The sequence below is a fragment of the Heptranchias perlo genome, chromosome 32 (assembly GCF_035084215.1).
Source record: "Heptranchias perlo isolate sHepPer1 chromosome 32, sHepPer1.hap1, whole genome shotgun sequence".
Lineage (NCBI taxonomy): Eukaryota > Metazoa > Chordata > Chondrichthyes > Hexanchiformes > Hexanchidae > Heptranchias > Heptranchias perlo.
This window is the reverse complement of record NC_090356.1, coordinates 16059771-16083343: the sequence shown is the minus strand read 5'-3', so window position 1 is coordinate 16083343 and position 23573 is coordinate 16059771. Positions and strand designations below refer to the sequence as shown.

Sequence of the window (23573 nt, the reverse complement as noted above, 5' to 3'; positions counted from 1 at the left end):
CAGTATGTTGTGCGAGTGATAATTAGGTATTAAACAGCTATAGGCGTTACTGGGAAAATGAAGTTGCAATAACATGATTGTGCATTATAGTAGGGCATTGCACTAATACTTAATTGCTAAAACATAAAACTCTTGAACAACTAAGAATCAATGTTATATCAGTAATCTGTCGGTGAATTTTACTGATGATTCCTTGCCAATACCATGCTGTGTTTGAACTAGTCTGTTTTCAGTGGAAATTTTTTTTTAGGCTTGTGACGATGAGATTGATTATTTTTGTTTATCACTGTGAATTGTAATTAAATTATCTCAGTTTAGACCGGGCAGCAGATATTAGACTCAATCAGGGGATGAAGAAAGGGGCTCCAAAATTCCTGCCACCACAGAGGGTGAATCTGTAGTGCAGCAACAGTACCTGAGGAGAGGGATCCATTTACAGCGTCAGCTAGCATTGTGGCCAGGAAGTACCGAAGTAATTTGAATTGCTGGGTTCCCGCTGACTGTGACTCTGCTCGTTATACCTATCTATGCCTTTGACGTTGGCGTTCCAGTTGATCCCGATCCAGTGGCGGAAGGCTGGTCGCTGAATGGTAGAGCCCACCAAAATGTTTCCACCTGTCCTTGTGCTGTGCAGCTGACCCATTTTATTCCCCTGGGACCTTGTCTTTGTTGAAGCTGTTATTTCTCATACTTTTTCTCCCACAACTGTCCTGCCATTTTTGGCATTTTTTGTCAGGCCTATCATTTGTGGTTTAACTGAAATGGACTCTCTTTCCAAAAGGAACCATCCTGTACAATTGAAACCTGTGACCAACATAATTAAAAGAAAAAGTTAATAAAGTTAATGTAAGTTTTAATCCTCACTATTCAACAATACAATTTTTCTACTCCTGCCTGCATGTACCATTACCAACATACGAAAAAAGGCAGGGAAAGACCAGCTGGTCCACTGAGCCTGTCCCGTTCCTGCACAATGTATCTTCCGCACATCATCGCCTCCATCTCCCTGCCCCATTAACTGGAAGAGCAGGAAAAAAAAATCAAAGGCAATCAAGCAAGCTCCAGGAAACCATGCTGACTGGGTGACACAACCCTTAATGACCCATCTACTTTCCATATGTTAAGATTTTTGCCATTCTTAGGAACTTGTCCAACTCTCTTTTGAATACTTGCAGCGAATCCAGGCTCACTGTACGTGCTGGCAAGTTATTCCAGAGGTCAACGACTCTCTGAAAAGAAGCACGTCCCAGCATCTAATTGAGTTCTATGTTTTCGTAACAAGTGGCTGTTTGTATGCGGAGGGATACACTAGCACACGTGCCAAGTATTTTTTTAAAGTACTGTGCTCTAGTGGGAGCTGGAATGGATGGTGGGAGCGGGACTAGGATTGGGACTTGCAGTTGTGGTGGGAATAGGAACAGGACCAACAGCAGCAAGTGGAGTACTCTGCTGGGGCCACAACAGAGGCTAATGAGGGGCTCAGGGGTCAAGTTAATGCTACCGATCTAGTAGTGTCAGACTAACCCCGCTGCTCGCCTTCCCACCAGACAATAGATTTATGACAGTCAGTAGATTTAAGTGTGAAGTGGACCACACTGGGCATTCTGGTTTCCAAGGAAATTTGGAGTGGAACTGCTCACATGCCTGTGCAATACATAAATAAATTCCACCAACTCACCTTCTGCACAACAGGGCAGTGACTTAATTTATTTTGTATAAAACATGCAAAACTCACAGTGTCTGTGTTTCTTTCATTGGGCCTTAAAAATACCAACAACCAGGGGTTGGGCAGTGCAGGAGGCATCACAATGACATGAAACCAGCTAAGATTCTATGGAATCTGATTATTGTTTCCAAATGCCGACTGGTTCTTGAACTTGCTAATCTTTTATTCTGACACGCACTACCGTTCCAGTGAATGTCAGGACACAGGAATCCCAATGGGGGCTTTCATTTCAAACCATAATTTAAAATCCATTTCTTTGCGGACACTTCTGACTCAAACACTGCTTATTCAAAATGCACTTAAGCTCCACATTACACATTCAGATTTTGGTTCCATGTCATTGGTACCTTTGGTTCTAATATCAAATCATCTCCCAACTGAAATTTAAGTCATATCTTCATTCAAATCGTGTTGTTGAGTTGAAATCTCACTGGCAGTGTCTTTTATGAACCAAAATCACATTCTAAGTGCCTTTTCTCATTTCAAACATCCATTGTCATTCTTTTACCCATTATCATTTCAAACAAAATTAGCATATGATTTAGCTTCAGACCAATTCCAATTGCCTCGGTTCCATTATCGAAGGACAATCCCTGTGCACAGTTCTGATTCAAACCACAATGCTAATACATAATTCAATATGATCTGCACATTCCCTATTCATGTTTCGATTTCAATGCCATTGACCATCTAAGGTTTTCAAACCAGTATGTTCTCCCACATAAATCCAAGTCACGTCTTGGTTCTTCTTTCAAATCGCATTGCTCAATTGACATCCCGTTGCTTTTGATGGTCCAAGTTCACGTTCCAACCGTTTTTCCCACTTAAACAAATATTTTCGTTTTTTCTCCTGTTATTTCAAAGGACTAGCCAATGGATATTTGAGTGGTTGGTTCTTCTGCCATTTTTTGGCTCATTACTTGGTGTGTTTTCTTGATCTGACTGGACGGGGAGCTGGGCTGTAATCAGCTGGAATAATAGCACACGCAGGCACAGCAAAGCAGCTCGACAGCAAGCAAAATTAAAATCCAATTGGGAATGACGAGGGAGCAGATTACGTTCAGTAAAATGATAATTATCAAAAGCGAGACGCATCTTGGACAAAAAAATTTCCACAGCAACCTACTGTCAGGCCTTTACATTGGAGGCCTCTCCATAACCTAAGGTTTCATGGGTGCTTAAAGCCTCTTTGAAACATTGTAGTATGACAACAGCTTGCATTTGTATAGCATTCCTCATGTTGGAATGATGCCTCTCAACACTTTACAGCGTAGACAAAAAGAAATGAACACTGACTGAGAGGGAAGAATGGGCAGATGGAATTAGTGGATGGGGCCAATGAAAAGGAAGAAGAGAAAGTTTTGAGAAGGTTTTTGAAAGCAGAAAGGGAGGAAGTAAGGTGGAGGGATTTGGGGAAGGAGTCCCAGAGGGCAGAAGCATAGCGATTGAAAGAAATAGATACCAAGGGTTGAATGACAGGGAACAAGGGGCAGACCAGTGTTAGAGAAGCAAAGGGTGTGAACAGGGGCATAGGGCTGAGGGAGTAACTGAGGCAAGGTGGGATGAGACTGCGGAGCATTTGAAGGTAAGAACAAAAGTTTGAATTTGATATGGAGTGGCACAGTGAGCCAATGGATCCTGGTGAGAACTAGGTTGATGAAAATGCATGACTTTAAATGGGTAAGGGACACAAGCAATGACATTCTAAATAAGCATAATTTATGGAAGGTAAGAGCTTGGAGAACATTAAAAAAGTCAAATTTTGAGATGATAAAGTCACGGATCACAGTCTTGGGAGCAGTAGGACAGAGGTAAGGGAAAAAGCAGGAGATGTTCTGAAGGTGACAGAATGGATGTGAGTGAAAAAAAGAATCTCCAGATAAAAATATGGCAAGTTTCCAAACTACTGGACAGCTTGACAAAACTTTTGGGGAGGTTGATTGAGTTAAGAGGAAAGGTACATGGTGGCTGATGGTAGCCAAAAAGGATGGCATCAGTTTCATCTACAATGAATTGGAGGAAATTTTGATTCATAGGAACATAAGAATAGGAGTAGGCCATTCAGCCCCTCGAGCCTGTCCTGCCATTCAATTAGATCATGGCTGATCTGTATCTTAACTCATCTACCTGCCTTGGTTCCGTAACCCTTAATATTCTTGCCTAACAAAAATATACCAATCTCAGTTTTGAAATTTTCAATTGACCCCCAGCCTCAACAGCTTTTTGGGGGAGAGAGTTCCAGATTTCCATTACCCTTTGTGTGAAGAAGTGCTTTCTGACATCACCCTTAAATGGCCTAGCTCTAATTTTAAGGTTATACCCCCTTGTTCTGGACTTCCCCAACAGAGGAAATAGTTTCTCTCTATCTACCCTATCAACTCCTTTAATCAGCTTGAACACCTCAATTAGATAACTGCTTAATCTTCTATAGTCAAGGGCAAATTCATCCAAGATTTGATGTTGGACAGACAGTTGGAGAGTCAAGCAATAGCCTTGGCACCAAAAGAGGAGTTGGAAAGAAGAAGGAGGTGCCATCAGCATACGCATGAAACCTGAGCCTGTGCTTCTGTGTTGAATCAGCTGATCTCAACCAGGGTGGCAATGGGAATGTTAAAACTGGCTTCAGCAGGAACCCTGGCTGTAGTCCCATTCCCAACCCTATTTCTGATTGTGCAATGAGGTCAAAGAATGTCTTTAATTTCTAATCACCAAAACAATGACAGTTTTCTATATAAAAGGCGCTATGTAAATGCAAGTTGTTGTTATTGATGATGAAAGAGGAGCACATAATAGATTCCACACAGCTCTACAATAAAATGCCAACACTCGCTGTGATCATCCTGCAGTGACGATGAAGTTCTATTCAATCTGTGTACCCAGGGTTAGGAATGCGATTACAGCTGGGGTTCCCATGCCTGATTGATATCCAGCGACCCTTGCTGTAAAGTGCAGGTTTGTGGGTGTCAGGATGTAGAGAAAATCAGTCTCAGCTATGATACTCTGCATTGTTGAAAGGGCTGTCAACTGTCACTCTCTAGGCTCACCCAGGACGAATGGCCACATGGTGAGTGCCAGTACCTGTGGAACTGTACCCCCGCAGGAGTCAAAACCTTCAGAAGATAAAGAGGGGAGAAAAGGGGTGAAAATTAGCCAAAGGAAAGAGTTGCATTTTTAGTCTCTTGGCTTTGTACTGGATGTACATCTGGCTGTCCCTGATAAAGAGTGTTATCTGATATGCTGTTTTGCACCCCATAGTCCTTTAATGAAGATAAGCTTATCTGATAGATTTTTGTGAATATATGTTCTCAGAACCACATATGCCACATATCCTAATGGAAAGTGGAGACATGACACCTGATGAATATGAGCAACACTTAAAAGGAAGAAGCGATTTCATCAAAGGAACTAAAAAGGACCCCAGCTCAGAAAAAAAGGTAATGAATTATTTCTGATTATACAATGAGGTCAAAGAATGTCTTTAATTTCTAATCACCAAAACAATGACAGTTTTCTATATAAAAGGCGCTATGTAAATGCAAGTTGTTGTTATTGATGATGAAAGAGGAGCACATAATAGATTCCACACAGCTCTACAATAAAATGCCAACACTCGCTGTGATCATCCTGCAGTGACGATGAGGTTCTATTCAATCTGTGTACCCAGTTCAGTATTAACAGAGTTGTTGGATGTCAACAGGGGGATGATTAATGGGCTTATTCCTGTCTGAGAAACTTTTCTGAAGCATCAATTGATTGTAAATGAATTTAAATCAATTCTTGCCATTTATTTAATGGGGGTAATTTGATAAATTACACTTTCATTTCTCCAAGTCAGAATCAATTAATCGGCTGTATTATGGACAAAAGTTCTGGGGAAAAGCAAAAAAAAGTTATGGAACAAAAAAATATATATCACAAAACAAAAAGAACCCCTGGCAAAATTACAAAGTACTCTCGGAAATATGTGGAAGCACTTTTCTTTTATCAGATGAACCTTGGTACCAGGAGTAGTACTATATCGCAACAGGGTTATTTTAAGTATTTCAGAGATATTGGCCCCGATATTTACGGGGAGGTGAGGAAGGAGCAGGGGGGAGGTTTAGCGGCCGGGAAACCCGGAAATACGAGTTTAAAATTTTTGAATTGGTTTCCCGCCCTCAGCCAGTCGGATTGAGGTGGTCGGATTGTGGGGGTCGGCTTACAGTTTAGCTCGGGGGTCCGGAGTGAAGCACTCCTGCTCCTCCTGGCCCACAAGCAGTGCTGGAAAGGCACTTACCAGTTCCATCTGGCCGTCCTCGCCTCCCTTCAGCTGCTGGTTTTCCCGAGGCCCGGAAAACCCGGCTGCCAGGAGTTAAGTGTGAAAAAGAGGTAAAATTTGAGGAAAGCAGCCTCATTAAAATATTTTAAGGATGGACCCACCCCGGAGAGCAGTTTAGTCGCTCCCCATACAACCTGTCTCTGTTAAAACTGGAAGTTGGAGGTGGATTGGGGTCGGGTAACCCATTTTGAAATTTTTAACTCCCAGCCTGCCCCCCCCCCCGCCCATGATGGGGTATTAAAATTACCCCCATTATAAATTCTGTGCTCTTCCAAGAATACCAAATTTTTACATAAAGCACATAAACAGCATTGCTATTTTCCTTCCCTCTAGTTTTCTCCACTGTTTTGAGGAAGCCACTGGCTCATGCTGGAGTATGGTCCTACTGTCACACGTACACTTCTCAGCAAGATTCACAGGATAGACACCAGTTGTGCTGATTATTTCCTTCCTTTTCTAGCCTGGGGCATCAGGACCAATTGTTCCACTCCTACCAACATCCTGACTGAGATCAGCTAACTCAGCACAAACTAGTGATCAAACCATCGCCCTTCCATGTCTGTGTGGTTCAGTTCAAACTTGTATCTATACAACCATCTTGTCATGTCCAAAGCACTTTGCATTCAATGAATTACTTTTTACAGTTAATCACTGTTAGTTTCAGACTGGACAGAGCATTTATCAACAGAGCCCTCAGGGAGTTATTCTAAGTACCAACACTTATTAGACTCTAGCAGCCTGTCCCCTTAACAAAGCTAGCACCCAAATGCCAATGCAGGAGGCAGTATCATCAGGTATTGATGGGGGCGGTTTGCCCTTGATCTGCGACCAGCAACAGTAGAGGAAATTTGGGCTCAGGCACGAGTGACATCATTTGAGACCCATTTGTACATAATTTAAACTGTTGCATCCTCACTGAGCACAGATACTAGAAAAGCCCGAGGGGAGGTTTGAGGACAGTGCTTTTCAAGCACAGAACCATGCAAGGGAATAGCTCCCATTTCTCTCTCCATTGTACTATTCAGGAGAAAGACAGAGAAAAAGATTATCTTCTAATTTGTTTTTTGGTCAGTTTGCTATCCCAAAGGAGATCAACAAACTAGAATTAATAGAAATCCATGCAGCCCTTAATTTATTGCTTTTATCACAGGTACAAAAAGGTAAAATAAATTTGCCATGATTATTTCTTTGGATAGGTCTTATTTTTCCAATAAACTATAAATGTGTCTTCAATTTATTAGCTTATAAAGAAGTAAAATAAAAGAACTGATCCTGTGTATAAAATCCATTCCACATGATTACACTATTCAGCAAACACACCTTCGGAAATGGTTCTTAAATTAGAATGAACCTATATTTATTAGCAAGGAACCTGCCAGAACTGTAAACTAGCAATCCCTGTATAAATGGAAACAAGAGGATTACCCTATCCGCCTGATGGAAACCAGGCGGTGAGCAGTTAAAATCGCCCAGGTTGCTTATCGGCCAGAATGCTGGCAGGATCGCACCGTTCTGCATTTTGACACCTAAAGCAGCGGGGTCCTTCTTTACACGTGCATGTTGGATGCTGATGATGTCATCAGGACCTGACTGCAATTTTAACTGAGGCCTGAGCGGGGAAGGTGCCGCAGCTTTCCCACCAGGTGTAGGCCAGTTAGGACCTGCAGCAAAGAAAATGAAGCTGAACATTTTTTCTCTTTACTTCGTGGGGCCAGTAGGAGCAGGAGTGTTCCTCTGGGCACCACAGGGAAAGCTTAGGCGTCCCCAGCTCCGGACTTCCCCCTCCCCCCTTCCTGAATGCAAGAACCCCTCACGAAATTGCCCCGGAAGCTGAAGCTGTCGGCTACCTTGTGTTGGGCTGTCCGATTTTCTGCCACTTCCTGCCTGAAACAGGACTTAAATGAGGCCCGGGAGTTAAAATACCCTGGGCCTCGTTTCTGGAGCAACAGGTGAGTTTCCAAATCCTACTCACCAGCCCATCACCTGCCGGAGTTAAAATTGGGGCCGAGGGAGTTGGTTTAAACTGACATTAGTGTAAATGTAGCTAAAATACATGTCCGAGTCGTTTTGCGTTTGTGGAATCCCAATGCATCTTTGGCAGGGCAGGACTTCCACCTACCACAAGGATATATCTCTGAACCCCTCAGGGTCATTCACATTTTTCAAGTGGGCTTTGGAAGCCAGCCACAGCATAGCAATGATTGATGGCTTCCATGTTACATAGAATTACATAGAATCCACAGAACAGAAACAGGCCGTTTGGCCCAATTGGTCTATGCCGGTGTTTATGCTCCATACGAACCTCCTCCCACCCCTCTTCATCTAACCCTATCAACATATCCTTCTATTTCTTTCTCCCTCATGTGTTTCTCTAGCTTCCCCTATGTTGCTTTGTAAAATAGCAAAATAATTGATTTTTTATCAAAACACTACCTAAGCCTCTGCAGTTCAGTGCTCTGCAGTCATTTGATCATTACAATTTTAGAGGGCACCTCCATCACTCATGGCAACGTTGGATTCCAGGGACAAACAGGCCTCTCTTGTGCCCAATGTTGCTATGACACAAATGATGATAAATACATTGGATGATATATTTCATAACATCCCAATATGCCTGCCTGTATTTGGGAAGATGTATTGTACATCCCACCTGGCAGGAAATCCCAGAATTGTCAAGGGTGAGCGATGAGCTGGCAGGGCAGATCCTGAAGAAGTTTCCCATCTGAATTGCACCAGAAGGTCAGTGTAACCAGAGCGGAAAAATCTAGGTTCCAAATTCCAGCTCAGACTGATGGTGTGCATCGCTGGCTATTTTGGAACATGCACATTTCCAGTGGAGTGAAAGCTTGGTGCCATAAATAGGACTAGTTTCTGCCATAAATAGGTGGGAATTTCATTTGAAAATATTCATATGGCAGGCAAAAAACTGCAGCAAGGAGATAAGGTAGATGAGGCTCAAGGTGCAGCTGACAAACCACCTTTGCCAGCCACTAAAGCTATTGATGATGGTTTCTCCTAATTACCACCTCCAGCCATTGTACAAACAATCATCTTCAAAATGCCCTCCAGAAGTACGCCTCCATGGTTCCCTCTCCTCAGACACTGTTCCACTCCCTATCAAGCTAATGTTTCTACCATTCCTGAGAATTAATCTCCAGGGTTGTCTTCAAGGCAATCTGTAAGGCTGCCTGTCTTGCTATTACATAAGAAGATAAGAAATAGGAGCAGGAGTAGGCCATACGGCCCCCTCGAGCCTGGTCTGCCATTCAGTAAGATCATGGCTGATCTTCAACCTCAACTCCACTTTCCCACCCAATCCCCATATCCCTTGATTCCCTTAGATCTCAGTCTTGAATATACTCAACGACTGAACATCCACAGCCGTTTGGGTAGAGAATTCCAAATATTCACAATGCTCTGAGTGAAGAAATTCCTCCTCATTTTAGTCCTAAATGTCCGACCCCTTATCCTGAGACTATGTACCCTAGTTCTAGACTCTCCAGCCAGGGGAAACATCCTCTCAGCATCTACCCTATCAAGCCTTCTTAGAACCTTATATGTTTCAATGAGATCACCTCTCATTCTTTTAAACTCCAGAGAGTATAGGCCCATTCTACTCAAATTGCACTATGCCATGTCTATTGTATATCCACCTTGCATACTGTACTAACCATGTCTATTGTATATCCACCTTGCATACTGTACTATGCCATGTCTATTGTATATCCACCTTACATACTGTACTATGCCATGTCTATTGTATGTCCATCTGGCATATTGTACTATGCCATGTCTATTGTATGTCCACCTGGCATACTGTACTATGCCATGTCTATTGTATGTCCACCTGGCATACTGTACTATGCCATGTCTATTGTATGTCCACCTGGCATATTGTACCATGCCATGTCTATTGTATGTCCACCTGGCATACTGTACTATGCCATGTCTATTGTATGTCCACCTAGCATACTGTACTATGCCATGTCTATTGTATGTCCACCTGGCATACTGTACTATGCCATGTCTATTGTATGTCCACCTGGCATATTGTACCATGCCATGTCTATTGTATGTCCACCTGGCATACTGTACTATGCCATGTCTATTGTATGTCCACCTAGCATACTGTACTATGCCATGTCTATTGTATGTCCACCTAGCATACTGTACTATGCCATGTCTATTGTATGTCCACCTGGCATACTGTACTGTGCCATGTCGATTGTGTGTTCACCTTGCATACTGTACTGTGCCATGTATATTGTGTATTCACCTTGCATACTGTACTGTGCCATGTATATTGTGTGTTTACCTTGCATACTGTACACTATGATTGCAATGTATGACAATGGATTATAACCAAAGAACAACTGAGGTAAGAAATATTTTAAACCAATGTCTCCCTGAAAAATGATCCCCCCTCCTTTCATCAAGAGGCTAACTTGTGCTATGATGCAATTCCAGATGCCATCCAGCATGGCAGCCAAGTAGCCATTCTTCATCCACAAGCCTAGATATTGAGTGGCAGCAGTGGGAAACATCATAGCTGAGCCCAATCCTGCGCTCATCCAATTTCTACACACATACACTTTCCAGCAGGATTCACTAGATAGGGTTCACATTCCAAGGAAAATTCAGATCCCACAAAAATACATTATCACTTTATATATGGCATGTTTCTTCAGCTGGTCAATTAAATTTATCCTTTATCCCTGACAGACTGAGATCATTAGAAAACGCCTAAACAAGGATATTGGACACAACCCTGTTATCATGATGAACTTCTGCCCTGATTTAAAGACTGCTCACCCGGATCTAAGGATGGCACAAGGGGAGTTTATTTTTCTAATAGACCGGAGTGGAAGCATGAGTGGAATGAACATCAATCGCGTCAAGGTAATGACTCTTTGTTAATCACTGTGTGTTGAAGGATACAGTCCTGAGCAGCATCTTGTTCAAGAGCCATTCTCATGAATGTTCCAACACATTGCACCATCAAGTGATGGAACATGGGTCTGTGCCTGTAATTCTCCACACAGTGAGATCTTAAAATATGCCACATGGGGTAGTTGCTAAGTAGAGGTCAAACATTTCCTCACAGGAATGGGGTAAAAACCTACAGTACCAATGGTGCTATAGTTTTAATAATGCTCTTTCACTTGCTCTATGGATGCCAACTTTCACTGGACAGTACAGAAGCAGAGATAACAATGCTGAATCCAGCTATGGCAACATACCACAGCTGGATGGGCCATAAATGGAAGTCCAAAGACACATGGAGCATCAGGTCTGCTGAGGACCTCAGATGAAGAGAACACAGACCATATTATTAGTACCTCTGATCTAAATGAACTAATTCAGTGCCTTAATTTCGATGATGTTCATATATGAAGCTGTTTCTGAGGTAAATTTTGCTTAGCTGACTATTCTAGAGGTTGTTACATCTCATACATTAATGCTTATGAGAATAAAAACACATTATAATTTGTTATTTTTCTCTCCCATTTCCTTTTCCAAGTCTTCCATCACCAGAAACCATCAAATGAAAGCACACCCAGTAGGTATGCTCCCAAGTCTCAATCATGTCACTATGGAAATTGGACACTAGGTAACAATTAATAACAGCCCAGGGTAACTGACCCTTTGGTTTTTCCTTCTCTTTCTGTGAGGAAGTACCTGGGTATAACTTGGTGGCATACCTGGGTTTGGAACTCTGCATGGTGAATTGCAGGGACAAACCTTTGTTCATGGTACTGGTGCTTCAATGTATCATTGTAATCCCTTCCCCCTCCCTCCTGCAGTGAAGTAGATGCAAATGATTTGATAGTTCAGTCTACAAACGTTTTCAGTTCATAACTGAGTTCCAACTTTTGTTTTTTTAAATTATATGAATGCAGCTCCATAAGTTACTAGAAAGTGGAATCTCTCTGCTATTTATTAGACCCTGAATGAGTGGCACAAAAGCTTATAAACTGGTCCTTCACCTCTGGGTATAAATCTAACTCCGATGCATATGATGAAAGTCTTCACTATCTGGTAATTATTAGGGTTCCAGGTAAATTGAGTTGGGCATCCTTAGTCCAGTCTTATTGCTCCATTTCCACTGAGCTGCAATTCACTATTGTTCCTTGTCCTGTTCTTAGTCCCCAGGAAAATAAAGCAAAGGATTGCTAATTAGAGGCAGGATTATCCCAGCTTCGGTACTATAAGTAAAGAGATCCTATTAAAATACAGCTGTTTAATAGAACTTCTTCCTTGGGGAAGTCCCTGGCCTTTGGCTTGACAAATGCTCACTGATTGGAATCAGCTGCACGCTGTGCGGAAAGCACAGACACATCATTCTGTAGAGCAGTGCATTGTAACAGTCCTTAGAGTGGCCCTCAACGATTATGTCGCAGTAGATCATGCTTCAATAATGGATATTTGTGATTGTTCTTTCTTTGAATATACATTAACTGTTGTACAGACGACAACATTGCAGGGCATAAAAAACATATTCAACAAAAAAAGTCCAACTTTTTGATGGTCCTGACATGTTGAACATCTAGCTCACCTTTTTGTTTCCAACAATCTAATACTTCACCAAGTTTGATTGCTCTTGATAAGCTATTAGAACTGTTATTCATCTCTACAACAAATGCAGTTCATTATTTTGGGCAGTAGATGATAAAAAGTGACAAAGCTGGCAAATATTACCGTATTTGAATGAAACATATAGTTCAGAAGGATTAACTGCAATTTTGCTTCGTTTTTTTCCCCAAAACTCTTGCGGAGTCCTGTGGAAACACTATGGGAGTATGTTTCAACTTCGATGGGGTTGGAATACTAGCGGTATGGAGTCGGCTGCCCCTTATGCACCCTGCCCAATTTCCCTCTCCATTGACTTCAATACTGCCAGTTTTCCATGCTGCATCAAAATTGAAAGTTACTCCCTATATAAGGGGACCTGAAAGAGGATAATAATGAAATAAGTTTTGCAATTTGCAACTTGGCATTGTAGATTATTCTTCCTGGCCTTTCACTGATCTGTACCTCGGAATCACCACTTAGCTATGATACAAAGAATAAGATTAAGTCAAGAATATTCTTATTTAAGCCTCTACCCAGTTTTCTGACGGTAATGTCTACTTTATGCCTGAAAATTGGATAATACTAATTGGTAAATCTAGTAAGTACAATATCCCTCAAATCTTTAATTTCTCAAAAGCTGGTAAATGGCTTTAAAAGCCCTGAAGCCTCAGTGAGTGAATCCTGACTTACTGCATTCATTATGATAAGCAGGCATTTCCAAAGTAAAAGATTCACCAGAGAATTCAAAATGTCAGGCAAGGTACAGCCCGCAGAGTGTTTTGGTTTTATTACTGTTACATTATGAGATAGATTCCCCATTGAGGTTCTCACAAGTGTTTCGATAGTAATGTCTTCAGAACATTTGGGAATATTGCTTAAATTTCCATCTACTATTACACTTTAGAGCAGAGAGGAGAAATAATCTGAATAATTGTCATTCATATATTCAATAGAAGTGACCTTTATAATCTACATATCCATATTAACACTAGGGTACCTTACTGTTGAGAGTAAACAATGATTTGAAATGACGAGTAAAATCCAACTCCGAATGGCTCAGTCTGCTAATGAATGCAACAGATTTCTTACTGTGAATAAGAAATAACAATGAAAATGAGAGATCACTTCCCTAATACAAATTGTGCCCTTTATTGCTGCATACCACTTTTATTCCCTCTCTAAATGTTCTCCCTTCCTTGACAATTGGTGCTGATGGAACCACTGTGCACTTCATGCTTGTGCAATAATAATGTGTACAACTGATCTCGTGTCACTTTGTAAAGTCAATTCATTTTGTGCTATTCATGCACTTCTTGTGTAGATTGGCTGGAGGGCAGGGGTCGTAGCAGCTCTGGAAAGAAAGAAAGAAGAAGAAAGAAAGAACTTGCATTTATATTGTGCCTTTCACGACCTCAGGACGTCACGAAGCACTTTACGGCCAATTAAATACTTTTGATGTGTAGTCACTGTTATAACATAGGGAAACACGGCAGCCAAATTGCACACAGCAAGGAACCAGAAACAGCAATGAGTTGCTTGACAAATTAGGGGAACTGCAGAGCACAGTGGAGAGCCAGTTACAGCTGAAGCTGCTAGTGACAGAGGTCTTAAGTCCAGGTAGAATTTTTCTAATGAACGCTCTGACCTTGGCTACTTTTTGCGGCAGCCCCTCTTGTCCCGTTTAAACTTGCTGGGAGATTGGATTGAGAGAGCATCAATGACCTTTTGGCTGTCCATCGGCCTGCTTCCACACTGAGGGAGTGCCCAGCAGCAGGGAAAAGGCAGAATTTGGCACGGATAATGGCACTGTCTTCTCAGGACGATGTCACATCCATCAGACGTAGCTGCTTTAGTTCAAATAACTTGTGATGTGCCAGATAGCATGCAGGTCCAGGCACTGCAGTATTAGATGTGGCACCAGAAATTGCAGGGCCATCTGATGACCCAGCATAAGGAGGTGCTGTAGCACTACAATCCTGAGGCATTGACTGACACTCAGCAATCAGCTATTACACTTCTACCTCCCATTGGAGAATCACTTACATGAAGCACTGAGTTAGGTAGTAGAAGGCACGCACCATACACTTTCAGAAAGGGCAAGCACCGAGACAAGACACGCTGATAGCACTTGCACCTCACAATATTAGGGAAAGTAAAATGGGCTTTATTTTATTCCAGCTGTTACCTGAGAGGGACTGGAATAAGATAGCAGCAGAGGAACGGATTGGTATCCATGATATTTCATGTAGGGCAGAGGGCAATGCTGGGGATGGTGTATCGATCTACTTTATTGGGCACAGTTGGACATGATTGGTTGTGCATTGGGTGAAACATTCATTTAAGTGAAGGGCCCATCAATTGCAGCCTGCCTTAAGAAGGCTGTGGGATTGGAAGTAGGGTCCTGTGTGGCTCTCAAGTGTGGCACCAATTCTCAGCACTTTGGAGAAACCTTCCATCCAGAAAAAGTGCAGCGCTCTGTCGTGCTGGTATCTGCCTTCCATTGTGAGAAAAGAATATAAGAATCAACCCTGTAAACAAGGCATCTGTCACCACCTGCTTGGTGCATTGGTGCACCACTGATTACAAAATGTGGCCTATATCCCCTGATGTTGCTGGAACAGATCTAGTAGCACAAAAGGTCAAGGCATCTTCACTTTGACAGTTAAATGGCAAAGCTGTCACTGTCGTAGAACTTGTCTGAAGGTTTGCCACATGGAGAAGGTATATTTCTGTGACTGCCAACCTCATGAAGTGTAAGCAATGAATTCAAACCTCAGACATTTCTAGGTAGGTGAGCCTTGGTCTGTAGACATGGGTGGCTGAGTAAAGATGAGTGTGCCAAGATCACCTCGGGTGTAAACTTACCTCCCTCTCATGCCTTCTCAGAATCTCGTCTTAAGCCAGTAAGTGGAGAAATATACCAGCAGGCCCTCATTCTCAGGTTTGGTTGTGGGAGCTTAAAATGCAGCTGCCAGCAAGCAACAGATGGGAACAAGGAAGTTGCTGAAAATTCCCAAAAATGCAAAACCAATGCAATAAAAACATATATCCTGTAGTGTGTTGTATCTGAACCTTGATGTAGTTTATTAATCCATTTCAAAGACAAATTCTGCAGATCGTGTGCCAAATAAAAGTATTTAGCAAGATGCTGCTGCTCCATAGCGCTGAATAGCAACAGATTGCAGCTCGAACTCTCAATGCAAGATACTCAAAACCACATCATATGCAAATCGTAGCCAGAGAATGAACTGACCAAACCAAGTCATATAAATGGCAATTCATTCAGTATAGACGATGATTATACATGTCATATGCAATGTTGTTTATCCTTGACAAGCAGTGGCTGCGATTACCATATTCAATACTGCTGTGAATGACATAATGAACTCTGAGGCCAACATAAACCATCTTGATAAAAATACCTACCACACACTTAAAAATCTTCTATCACTACAGGCGATAACTATTTGATTTTATCATTGGTTCACAAGTAGTGCTACTTATTATTATTAGGAAATCTGCCACAACAGTTGCATCAAAAAAACAAACTCACACATGCAACAATTCCATGCAGTACAGGGAGACACTGGATCCCTACTGAGCTAGCAGGCAACATCAGAACAGGGACTGTTCTACATTATTCATTTAGTTCCAACTACATATGAGGTACTAAATACCTCCACAGTAGACAAACTGAATGCTGAATACTTGGACCTCTTCCAAGGCTGAGGCAAAGTTAAAGATTTCCAGCAGAAACTGACTATTGACACTGGACTATGAATAGTACTACAACACCTCACAGAGGAATCCCATTTTATATCTGAGAGAATGTGCAGCAGGAATTCTGGCGAAGGTGGACATCGCTGAAGAAATTGACACACTAATTATTATGATGTCACCAATTGTAACAAGCTTTAAACTGAACAATCCAAATTGCACGATGACACGTGGTTCCAAACGTCAGAAAGTTTGACACATCTCACCTCCAGTAGGTGACATAGAGTCATAGAGTTATACAGCACGGATAGAGGCCCTTCGGCCCATCGTGTCCGCGCCGGCCATCAAGCCCTGTCTACTCGCTCGGGGGTCGCGTAACTATTCAGAAATACTTTTATTTGGCACACGATCTGCAGAATTTGTCTTTGAAATGGATTAATAAACTACATCAAGGTTCAGATACAACACACTACAGGATATATTCAGAAACACAAAAATGCTTCACCTCTGTGAACCCTCAGTGTCAAACTGACCCTTGAAAGCTGGTCACCTACTTCTTAAATGGCTATCTGCTACCACAGAGCCTTCTGGTTCATGCCATATCTCTGTTAGCTTTAGACTCAATGCAGTCTTTGTGCATTACCACCCAAGATATGGCTCCAAGTTCCTTTGAAGATATCCCAGAGCAAAGAACTAAAAAATGGTATTTCTCATAACTACATTTAGATGATAAGATGGTCACAGGATTCAAAATGACTTTCTTCCTACATAAGCGTAGCTGCCAAATATGTAGCATAGACATCCCCGTAGGATGCTTGTAATTGAATGGAATTGCTTGACCCATTCATCAGTTCCAAATGTTTTGAATGATCTGTGAGTGGGCCCGCGTCCAAGAACAATAGCAGCAATCAATCCATGCACATCAAGGCCGTTGGTATGCCAGACCATAATGTATATTCTGTAGAGCTTGCAGAAACAGCTGGCAGCAATCAATTTAACCTTCTGTGTGCTGAGACCAGCAAGGAAGAATCTGATAAATCATAGACAAAAATGCTTCACTTTTGTCACAATTGCATTCAGTGCAGTTCCTAAATTGATGACATCACAAGAAGTTCAGTGAGACTAAAAACAATCCTACCCGGCAACGCTTGATGCAGGTCATCAGAACAGATCTGACATTGCTAAGATGAGTCCCAACAACATGGACCTCAATATTATTGCTCTGAAATCTTTTTTCAGTGCCCATAACAAGCTTATTGTTATGCCAAATGATGAGTCTGTTCTGCAAGACACAATGCTTGTAATAATCTCTTCATTGCAAACTCACGCCCTACCGTTAGTCCATGACAGACACCAAGATGTCATAAAAAAAAACCAACATCATGTAAAAAAAAATATGGTTTCCAGACATAGACTAATGTGTGGAAGATCAGATCACTGCCTGTGTTTCATGTCAAGCCACACTGCCCGGTAACAAAAGCCAACCTCTGCCAGTGTCAGAATTACCTGATGGTTCTTGGCAAAAAGTAAAACTCTACCTTTGTCATTCTTTTCCCTCTGGAAATTGTCTCCTAGTTATAACTGATGAATACTCCAGGTATCTGTTAGTAGACATTGTGAAATCTACTGTAGCATGCACTGTTTATGCACAGTGAGACAAGATGTCCTCCTTGTTTCACAAAATCTGAGCTGGATAATAATGGTCCACCTAGTGATAGAAATAAGGATTTTTTTTTGTTTTTATATGATTTTAAATAGGATAAATCCATATTAAAAGTGGCATCACTCCGCTACGTCTCTGCTATGTCTGTAGGAGGTTTTCTTGTGCAGAGTTAGTTTATGGATGGCTAATTCTCATCTCCGGTTACAATGGAGTTAGACCTCATCAACTTATCCAGTGTGACTACCTGCCAGAACTGTAATTTTGTTCCATACCCATTGTTTGTTTCCATGAGATTCTCTCCAGGACTACTTTATGCAAATTCATCCTGGCGATAACAGTATAAAATGTCATTTCCAACCCAACACTACTGAGAGGAGACACGATTTGAAGGATACTAACCCATTGTTTACTGAGATGCTAGTCTACTCAGCTCTCATTTGTTAAAGACAGTCTCAAATAGAATACCTCTTTGAAGAATCCAATGTGTAGATCTAGAGGGTGGTTTCCTCTAAGGGGATCAAAGGCCTGTGATTTGTGAGCCTTTCTCCAGTTGGGATCTATCTGTTCCCTTAAATTTTGTGTCATCTTGTCATGCAAGTGGAAAAGTAATCTTGAGATGTAAGAAGGAGCACACACACAGTGGCAGACATGTGCCCAACGTGGAAACCAAACTGTGTGTCGGTAAGCAGACCATGTATCATGTAGCTAGGTTGCGTTCCGATGATTTGGCGCATGAAGCCTTTGGATGGCGCGACTGTAATGATGTGCTAAAGTTGTATCGAATCATCTAATGGTCAGCAATGGGATTGATATCTAAACACCACAGGACAGGTTGTCCTCTTTGCCACAGTGGATCTCCAGCAGGCAAGAATTCTGCTCATGCCTTGCCTGTGTCCCTGACTCCAGACTGTTTCCTGGGGTCAGGTTAATTATTTGGGGGGGGGGGGGTGGTCACCGGAACTGTTTATGCCGCCTTAAGTGAGGAGGAGGAAGATTGCCACGATACTTGCCGCAGCGTAATCTGTCTTGTGTTACTGGCTATAAATTTCAATTTGTAAAACTCCCGCTTTGCTTTGTGCTGTCCACAGCCACACTGGACACCAGAATAGCAGCAGCATTACTTTTGCTCAATGCTGCTAAGGTGCAGATGGTGGGAAATACTTCGTAAGACCTATTTCTGTCCTTTGCGTCTAACTGTTATACACCCACACATACTTAGGTGGATGTACTATATGGCTGATGCCACTTGCAAAGGAAAATCCCAGAAATGGCCTGCGGCGGTGGAGAACTTGCAGAACGGCTTCCCGCCTGAATTTCCTCCCCCCCCACCCAGGTTATTCCAATTTACTGCCCGCCCAGGTTATTCCAATTTACCGCCCGCCCGGGTTATTCCAATTTACCGCCCGCCCGGGTTATTCCAATTTACCGCCCGCCCGGGTTATTCCAATTTACCGCCCGCCCAGGTTATTCCAATTTACCGCCCGCCCAGGTTATTCCAATTTACCGCCCGCCCGGGTTATTCCAATTTACCGCTCACTCAGGTTATGCTGATTTACTGGCTGCCCAGGTTATGATGATTTACTGGCTGCCCAGGTTACACCCTATCCTCAGAGGAAATGTGGCACCCTTGTGATCAGAGAAAGAAGCAGAAATTTTCAATAAAGCCCAAGACATGTTTCAGGCAGTTTCCAAAGGGCTGTTGTTTCCATTGGCTACAGACCTTTACACAGTGTCAGAACAAGGGTAGAAATGGAAGGTTTAAAGCTCCCAGATCATATAAGACTAGAAAAACATGTCATGGAAGTGCAGAGACAGTAGAAAGAAGGCTTTGATTTTTATACATCAGCAACAGGTTTGGGAAAGAGACAAAGTGTAGGCTAATACTTTACTGCAATTGATTAGTGAGGAAATAATAGAGATATATAACATATTTATGTGTGGTGAGGGACAGGATAAATGGAACTTGAAGGTATTAATAGACAAGTTTAAGCAATATTTCAAATCTCAGAAGAATATTACATATGAAAGATGTGTTTAATACCAGGTTGCAAGCACAAGGATAAAGCATTGATCAGTTTATAGTGGATTTGCAAACCAAGGCCAAGTCTTGTGAGTACAGAGCACATGAACAGCTTCGTTAAGGACAGAATTGTAATTGGGATAATAGATGAGTAATTCAGAGCCAAATTGTTAATAAAAAGGAGTCTAGATCCAACCCATGGACCGGACAGGATGTTGGAGCAGCTCCTTTCCATTCTATTGGGGGTGTAGGGGTGGACAGTCTGGCCTGGCCTAAGACCTTAGTTGCACATTTTATTATTGGATTCTGCCCCCTCACTGGTGGGTCCATATTCCAATGGCTGTCGATCCCATACAGTTACTGCAACTTAATACACAGTAAATACTTGCAGTAGCTGTAAAGCACAGAGCAATTTCACCTCCTTTATCATTCCTAAGACAGTATTTCACGCAGGCTACAAGTTCATTTTAGTGAGTTAGCAAATATGAGAGGATAAGTAGCATAACTGGCAATCATTAAAAAAGGATAAACGCAGATTATTAGATTGTAAAAAAAAATTAGTAGGTACGTGGAAACCTGAAAATGAGCTACATTTTCACTTCATGGAGCGGAAAACAGGATCATTAAGTTTTTTTAATGCATTTTATCTGGGTTTGGACTCAGTGGGAGGCCAGTCATCTTTTGATAGCTAACAGTTTAGATAAATGGATTCTCCATCTGAATTAAGTAGCCACTCTTAAACCATATCATTATTCATTGTTTAAAATTGTAATTTGCAGAGGAGGTGAGGATATACAATATCAGTATTTTCCATCTGCATTTGAAGGAAAATGTGGCAGTCTCACCTGTCCTATTGTTTCCTTCTTCGGCTCGTTGTCAATTTTCATCTGACAACGCTTCTGTGAAGTGCCTTGGGATGTTTTACTACATTAAAGGCGCTATATAAATGCAAGTTGTTATTGTAAGAACATAAGAACATAAGAAATAGGAGCAAGGGTAGGCCATAGAGCCCCTCAAGCCTGCTCCGCCATTCAATATAATCATGATGTGGAGATGCCGGTGATGGACTGGGGTTGACAATTGTAAACAATTTTACAACACCAAGTTATAGTCCAACAAATTTATTTTAAATTCCACAAGCTTTCGGAGGCTTCCTCCTTCGTCACCTGGTGTTGTAAAATTGTTTACAATATAATCATGGCTGATCTTCTATCTCAACTCCACTTTCCCGCCCAATCCTCATAACCCTTGATTCCCTTAGTGTCCAAAAACCTATCAATCTCAGTCTTGAATATACTCAATGACTGAGCATCCACAACCCTCTGGCATAGAGAATTCCAAAGATTCACAGCCCTCTTAGTAAAGACATTTTTCCTTATCTCGATCCGAAATGGCCTTTTCTTGAGACTATGACCCCTGGTTCTAGACTCTCCCGCCAGGGGAAACAGCCTCTCAGCGTCTACTCTGTCAAGCCCTCTAAGAATTTTATACGTTTGTCTAAAAATAAAACATGAGTCTCATTTTGCGAATGGACATGATCTTAGAAGGTGCCCTTGATTGTCCTGAAGGTGCTGGCTCATTCTGACGTATGGGGCTCGATTTTAGGAGCGTGTTTCCGGCGGGTTCCCAGCGGGGTGGCCCCGAAAATCCTGATCTCCGGTCACGTGACCGGATCGCGACGACATCCCGGCCACTTCCGGGTACCGCGCTGACGTGCGGGGCTGCGCGCGCAAGCCCCGCTGGTGGGAATCCCGCAGGCAATTAAAGCCAGCGGGGTTCCACTTGAGAGTACTTACCTTGCTTGTTGTGGTCAGTTAATGAGCTGAAGCAGCTGTCAAAAGAGGAAGTGTGGGATTTTAGGTTCAAGGCAGTGAGTTTCCCACACTGGGGGAAACAGTCTCCCTCCAACCAGGCGTGTTGCAGCCAGCAGCCTGTGGCAGGTGCCAAGGTGCGCTCCACGGGGGAGAGCCCTCACCCACGCAGGAGGCCACCGCGTCACATAGGGCAACCCCTGCCCTCCACCACCCCCCGCCAAGCCAGAGGACAGACCGACACGAAACCGCAGCCCCAGTCCGAGGAACCACACACCTACCCTGCACAACCCCTCAGACCAACACCTGCCAGTTGGGTGGTGTGTGGAGACCCTCGGAGGACGAAGAGCATGACCAGCACCAGCAGCCTCGCAGTCCACGCCGTCCGCCGCAGGGACGTGGATCCCCCCAACATGGTGTTGTTGCACGCCCACCTGCACAGCAGGAGGGAGGGCTACCGCAGAGAGAGACGCGTCGCAGAGGGCACTACCCTCGCCACAGGGTCCACAGACCGAGGCGCAGCTCCCCGGACCTCTCCGAGCAGCAGTGCACAGGGAGGCGCAGATTCACTCGACATGTAGTCGTGGAGATCTGCAGCCTCTTTCATGCCGAGCTGCTCCTGGCTGGCCCCAGCACCAACTGCTTACCTGTCGCTGGCAAAGTCACCACGGCCCTCCACAACTTCTCCTCCGCATCCTTCCAGGGTGCAGCCGGCTACACCGCCGATGTCTCTCAGTCGTCTGCGCGGACGAGCCCTGCAAATACACCTGCACCTACTCTGCAGTAACACGATGGGTGGCATCAGTGGTGGGTCCTCATAGTGATACCCAGGAGCGGGCATTATTGGACACAACGGACATGATTCGCGGAGACATGGCAGTGGTGGTGTCAATATAATGTGTGCTGTTTGTTGCTCTGAAATTCAATATGGGTAACACCCATGGCAAACCCTCAGACACCCTTGTGCACCCCCTTCATGCTCACGACACGTTTGCCTTACGCTGCCTACTGCACATATGTGATGTATGCCCTGTGGCTGCAGCACAGGTGGTGGCAGGTTGAGTGAGGCTAGCCGTGAGGGAGATGCACGAGAGGTTGAGTATGGGATGGAGCAATGAGATTGTATAAGGAGTGGGTTGCGTGTTAGTGGCAGGGTGAGTACTGGCGAGGTGAGTAGGTGGAGGTAAGATGAGGATGGGGTGTGAGTGGGTATGAAGGGTGATGTGACAGAATAGTGTTGGCGGTGCCGAAGGAGATGTGGGGTGGGGGCAGTGTTGTGGCAGACGGAGTGTAGGGGAAAGACTTCGTGTTCTCACTGCGGCTGACCTACTGCGGTCATTGCAGCGCCTCCTGCACTGTATGCAGGTGGGCGATATGTTGGTGGCGCAGGTGACCCCCTCTGCCACCTCAAGCCAGGCCTTCTTGGTGGCAGAGGCAGGCCGCTTCCTCCCGCCCGCCGGGGAGAAGATCTGTGTCCTCCCCCTCCTCCTCACCCCATCTGATGATACCTGGGGTGAGGCATCATTAAACTGGGAGCAGCCTTCCCCCTGGGCTGCTCCATGCTGCAATTTGTCCCATTGGTTGCAGCATCTGTCAGTGGAGGACTGCCCCTTTAACTAGAGAGCCTCCAGCTGACAGATCGTACTGCGCATGCGCAGCCCGACCGACGCGCAGGCCAGCGCCGTGGACCCCAGAGGAGCAGGTAATTGATTCCTATTAGTGGGTTGCCTGCTACGATCGCGTGG

General features: G+C 43.4%; 1 protein-coding gene across 1 annotated transcript in view; it reads left to right on the top strand.

Moving 5' to 3' along the window:
• The window catches only part of vwa5b1 (von Willebrand factor A domain containing 5B1), a 141599-nt gene that overhangs the window by 28851 nt on the left and 89175 nt on the right, over nt 1-23573 (top strand). Inside the window, exons 6-7 of the mRNA XM_067970091.1 lie at nt 5036-5160; nt 10767-10943. Of these exons, the coding sequence (XP_067826192.1) occupies nt 5036-5160; nt 10767-10943 (302 nt within the window). The remainder of the gene's footprint in view (nt 1-5035; nt 5161-10766; nt 10944-23573) is intronic.